Below are 6,000 nucleotides of genomic sequence, written 5' to 3' on the forward strand. Positions count from 1 at the left end.
CATATTGTGTAACAGAGACAGAAAAACTTGCAGATCACAGCATTTTTAAAAATATGTAAATCAAACAATGCAGACAAAACTCTTGATACATAGGGTTCCTATAGCATTCATCTGTCCACTCTAAAATTCAATCTAGCGACTGACATTTTTGTTTCTGAAAATAAATGTCTGCTGCATTTAAAGCTTCTATATTCACCTGACTCTGGTGGGAACAGTGCTTTATATGTATACATTCTGAAATCAATTTATTGTTAGAATGTGTTCCTAAGTACTTGAAAAGGCTTAAAAACATCAAGTTACACAGACAGAAATGCAATCCCAGAAAAACGTTTGTTTCATTTTAAATTGTTTGATGAACAAAATGCATTGTTTTAAGTCATATAAATTTGTGGGGGAAAAATGTTATTTAAACAGAATGTCCCAACATCATAGGGTAATGTATGACATTATGAATGACAATGCAACATTATAACCAAAAAGGTTTACTATTCATGTGCTCTGGTTTCAAAGAGCAGATACGTACATGTAAACACAGCCAAGAGAACATTTCCTAATAGCAAACCAAGGAGCATTCTGTTCCCACCCACCAGAAAAAATTAATACCACACTGCATAATACATCATACCAGTGTGTTCCTTTTTTTTAAAAGCACGCAAACTTCTGTAAAGGCAGACTCAATTTAATTTTTGTACAAAAAATTGGAAGTTTTATTTCAAAGAAATTAAAAATATGGAATATATAAACTTTTCTATTGCTCTATAAATATAAAGGATTCTGTAATGGTGAATAAAAATAAATGAATACCAAGTTCAGACATTTTTTTTTGCTCATCAGGGACTTGAAGACAATAATGAATTTCAACCATGTGTACAGGCTTGTATGATGTTATGGCTACAGACTCCTATTCATTATTTCATGACATTCATGCAAATTATTTAAAATGCAGTACAATAAAAATGCCTGTAGGTGCAGTTATGGTGTTTTTAAAACACTTGTACTAAAAATGCTTGTAATATAGTACATGAAAAAAGTGAAGGCTCTTGCTATTTTCAGAGAGAAATGGCCCACATTTCAATAAATGGATTAAATGTGATGTGTATGCTACTACAGATTATTTCGACACACCATTTGATTTCTGGACCATTCATTTGGAATAGAATGGAAGTAGGTTCTTCTTAGCACTAATAAAACAGTCTTATTATGCTCTACCCTAACCAACACCAACTCTGGGCTTTAACATTAGTCTCAGCTCAACCTGCTCAGTAATGCTCACATGATCTTGAAGGTCATCATTCCCCTGTTTTCTAAAAAAAAAGTTACCAAGGATATTAATTTTGATTATTCAGCTGCTTAATGCCACTAAGTACAAACTGTGTCACCTATTCTCCGGGATTTCAAACAATTCCTTGCAGTCACCATCCACAAAACCTGTATTTTGTCTCTCCAAAAAAATGTTCAAAGTCAAGTCAAAACAATGAACAACAAACTTGTACCTTAGGTGATCTTTCAATATAGTTAAATTAAGATTATAGTGGAGAGATTTTTCCCAATACACCAGGCAATAAAATTACTACTGACAATAATGAGCAGTTAATCAAAATAAATAGGAAAATTAAGTGCTCCCATGCACTGAAAATTTTCAGATTTCAGGCTAATTTTAATCCGAATTAAATGTATAAATCCATTTGGGGTGGATTAACATTGAAGACTAAAACAGCTAAAAAATAATTAATTTTTTTATTATTTCGAAGCAGGGTGCCCATCAAGTGAGATCGTGCTAGGTTGAACCTGGGCGTCCAGTGGTAAAGGTAATGCATAAAGCCATTGTTTAATCAGTTTATTTTGTGTACCCTCGCCCTCGAATCAATTGTTTTGAAGTTGTGTAACGAATAGCGATGTTAACTTAGTTGGCGTTAGGACCCAATGGAAGCCTTTCGTTCCGGGGTAAGATTAATCGTCCTATTTGCCTCCGGGTCCAATTTATGTCTCGAAAGGTTCAGCATTCAAACATGCGAGTTGGCAGGCACCAGGATTAACTTGAGAGTCTGACTCACTTGCAGTTCCGTCTCGATTTTCGACTACAAGCTGAATTACAACAATCCTTGGTTTCCGAGCACTGAAACAACCAGTGCGTTCCCCCCTCCCCCACCCCAATCAAGAATTTTTTTAAAAATCCTCCACACATTGGGGAAACAAGACACACCTCTGGAGGTGATATTTTAAATACAAATATATAATTACAAAAATCTTACAGATGCTATTTACAAGGTACAGTACTTGAAAGAGTCTGTCACATTTCAAAGTTAGGACTTTGTGTGTGTGTGTGTGTGTATAATCTCCCTCCCTCTCGGAGGGAGAAATGTTTTTCTTTGATAAAATAAAAAAACGTTTTTGTTTTCACACCGTCGTCTCGCCGTGCTTACTGTTTGTGAGTCTAGTGTAGAACTTGCGCCATGAATGTAAAGTCTTACCGGACCAGATCCAAAAGCCTGAAGTGATGCCCACTATAAGTGTCATGAGGTATTTGATCATGTAGACGGTGAAATCCGGCCTCATGTGGGGCTGCTCGCCAGAGGGGCAGGGGATAGCGTAACTTTTGCAGGCTTGGCTGACCCAACTTTTCTCCCACTGCTGGCGGAAAGCCTGCTCGTAGAAGTAGCAGGCGATGACGATGGTGGCGGGCACGGTGTACAGGACGCTGAAGATGCCGATGCGCACCATCAGCTTCTCGAGCTTCTCGGTCTTGGTGCCGTCGTGCTTCATGATGGTGCGGATGCGGAACAGGGACACGAAGCCGGCCAGCAGGAAGGAGGTGCCGATGAACAGGTAGACGAAGAGCGGCGCCAGCACGAAGCCGCGCAGCGCGTCCACGTTGTTGAGGCCCACGAAGCAGACCCCGCTCAGCACGTCGCCGTCCACCTGGCCCACGGCCAGGATGGTGATGGTTTTGATCGCCGGCACCGCCCAGGCCGCCAAGTGGAAGTACTGCGAGTTGGCCTCGATGGCCTCATGACCCCACTTCATTCCCGCCGCCAGGAACCAGGTCAGCGACAGGATCACCCACCAGATCGAGCTGGCCATGCTGAAGAAGTAGAGCATCATGAACAGGATGGTGCAGCCTTCCTTCTTGGTGCCCTGCGCCACCGTCTTGTAGCCGTCCTCGGCGAACCTCTCGTTGCAGACCACCCTCTCCTCCAGCAGGAAGCCCGCGATGTAGGCGGTAGCTACCATGGTGTAGCAGCCCGACAGGAAGATGATGGGCCGCTCCGGGTAGCTGAACCGCTGCATGTCCACCAGGTAGGTCAGCACCGTGAACAGGGTGGAAGCGCAGCACAGCACCGACCAGATCCCGATCCAAATCCGGGAGAACTTCAGCTCCTGCTCACTGAAATACATCAGGCCGTTGGTGCGGGAGGGCTCGCAGGGCGCCCCGCAGTCCTTCTCCCCCAGGAAGTGGTAGTTCAGGTAATTGGGCACTTTCAGAACCCGCGGGCAAATGAACTGCCCCCTGCCAGAGGAACCCCGCGGGTGTATGGTCCCGGTGTTCGGTAAGGACTGTGTGGGATCCAGGGTCGGACTGCCCTTCTCGGTGTTGTTCTGCCCCACGCACAAGTCAATAGATCCGTGGACGGGAAAGTTTTCGCAGCGCAGGCTCTCGGGCCACTGGAAGCCGAATTTGTTCATGAGCGCCTCACAGCCCTGCCTGGCCCGCTCACACAGCGATCGGCACGGGGGGATCGCCTGCTCCAGTACCGTGCACACCGGCGCGTACATGGAACACAGGAAAAACTTCAGCTCGGGCGAGCACTGCACTTTCACCAGCGGGTAAAACTGGTGAACCTCCAGGCCGGCATCTTCCTGGTTCGTGTGCCCCAACAGGTTCGGCATGATGGTCTGGTTGTAGGCGATGTCTGTGCACAGGGGGATCGAGATGGGCTGGCAAAAGCCGTGGTCCGGGATTGAGATGCCCCTCTCGCTATTGTACTGTCCCTGTGGCCGCACAGGTCCCAGTCCTTGGAGAAACAGATGCAGCACAAACAGCCACCGAGCGCTCGCAAGTTTGCACAGATCCAGATGGAAACAATTAATCACAGCCATACTTTTCTCTCGTTCTTCCCCTCTCTTCAAACTACTTCGATGCAGGAAATGATCCTACGGCATTAAATACACAGAAGTTTTGTTTGTTGTCGTTCTTTTTCAGAAAACAAAAAAAAAATTGTTGAGCACTTACGTTTGAGAGGGGATATGATTTTCACACTGGAAACGATTCGGATGCCAAAACAGCCCCGAACCGAGCAGCAACCCAGCGCCAACTCCACTGTCCATTTGTGTCACTCCATCAGCTCCCTGCTGCCTGTTTCTAGGAGCCCCCAGCCGCCTGGTTCTGCGCAGTGTCGGCAAGAGACGCCTTGAAACCGGCTCGAGCCTCTGCGATCTACAAATCGGAGCCAATCACGATCTGATTCCAGCCCAGCCCCTGTGAGAAGGAGCGCAATGATTGGTTGACATCCGTATGGTAATTTGAATAATTGGCAGCTTTTGGGGGCGGGATTGAGGAGAATTTGTACAGGCGTCCCCGGGGAGGCTCCCTCCTGTCTAGCCAGTCAGAGGGAGGCATTCCAGGTTCCTTTGGTCAGGATGCTGCTTACCCCCCCCCCCCCCCCCCAACACACACACACACACACCCCAAGGCAACTGAGAGGTTTTGGGAGGGAAGGGGAACGGATGAGGAGGATACTGAGCGCAGCCACAGTCAAAAGAATGAAAGAGCCGGGAGTTTGTAGAAAGGAATGTGAATGCAACTTGTCCTGAGCATCAAAACCTAGAGGGAGCTGAGCTTTGGAGTTTACTGGGAAGGTGAGAACCAGGAAGCTACAAACTTCGGGGACATGGGGCTCCACAGATGAAGCTCCGAGATTCAACTAGGCGGTCTTCAGGAGTGGAAGGCGTAAACTTTGAAAGGGGTAACAAGGGCGTGTCTCAGGAACTGGAAGTGTTCGGAACTGGAGGGTGAAATATTCGGCACTGCAACTTTGCCAGATGGTGTTTTGAAACTTCGGAACTGAACAGCAGGGGTGGGAACTTAGGGGAGCATGGTACTAGGGAAGAAGGGCGCACAATCGAAATAGCATTATCTTAGAACCTTTATTTATCCAGGGAACGTAAATAGAGAATTCGGCCACTTTTGAAAGTTCAGGTTTTAGATACAGTCGCCTAAACTACTACACGAATCTGGCAGTATGGCTGCAACTATGACTGAACTGAGTTGTTACAGTCTTTGTTTACGAAACTATCAGAGCCGATTTTTTTTTTGTTTAAGTGGATATTGAAGTAAGTCACTGCGTGAAATAACAAACTTTAAATCCTATATGAAATTGGAAAATACATTTTTTTCTTGTTATAAGCAAGATAGAATGAGAGAATTATAAACCATAACCCTACTATTATTTCGTCTACCAGATGATGCAACAGATGTGCACAAAATAATTCAATTAGATTGCGCTAAACCGATTTTTAAAAATGATGCAAGTAGCAACACGTTGCTGACGATTACGTACATTCCTGTTGCCTCTAAATATTAAATCTCGTTTGCCAACATCTTCCAGCGATTTAACAGCAAATGTTTTGATAGCCAGTTTCATTCACTGTCATACGGTACTATCGAAATAAGGTAGTAATGCATGTATAATCGTTGGGTCTTTCCTCAACTATGAAGAGTCACCGCCTCGAAACGTTGAGTTTAGTTTCTTCCCTTAGATACTGGCAGATTTGCTGCGTTTTCCTAGCAATTAGTTTTTGTTTCAGCTCTGCATCGTCCGCAGTACTTTTTTATTTTACTGTCATCAACTCTTGTTTCGCAAGCGCACCTTTGAGGAAACTTGTGCGTTACGGTGACGAGGCCAGAAAATACGGTCTTGCGGTGATCATTGTAAATACTTCGATCGATTAAAGTCACAGTGGAACGTAACCATTGCCCTGGCAATTAACTCATCCGTTATT

At 44.9% G+C, this 6,000-nt stretch overlaps 1 protein-coding gene across 7 annotated transcripts in view; it reads right to left on the reverse strand.

Moving 5' to 3' along the window:
- Positions 1 to 4,397, reverse strand: part of LOC125447454 (frizzled-1-like) — a 59,637-nt gene extending 55,240 nt beyond the window's left edge. For 5 of the 7 annotated variants that reach the window (XM_059638457.1, XM_059638446.1, XM_059638450.1 and 2 more), the window contains exon 1: positions 2,472 to 4,397. In XM_059638457.1, the coding sequence (XP_059494440.1) occupies positions 2,472 to 4,098 (1,627 nt within the window). In that variant the 5' untranslated portion in view covers positions 4,099 to 4,397. The remainder of the gene's footprint in view (positions 1 to 2,471) is intronic. The other 2 variants (XM_059638444.1, XM_059638458.1) reach the window with 2 other exon arrangements.
- Positions 4,398 to 6,000: the final 1,603 nt, after the last annotated feature.

This window comes from Stegostoma tigrinum, chromosome 2, assembly GCF_030684315.1.
Source record: "Stegostoma tigrinum isolate sSteTig4 chromosome 2, sSteTig4.hap1, whole genome shotgun sequence".
Classification (NCBI taxonomy): Eukaryota; Metazoa; Chordata; class Chondrichthyes; order Orectolobiformes; family Stegostomatidae; genus Stegostoma; species Stegostoma tigrinum.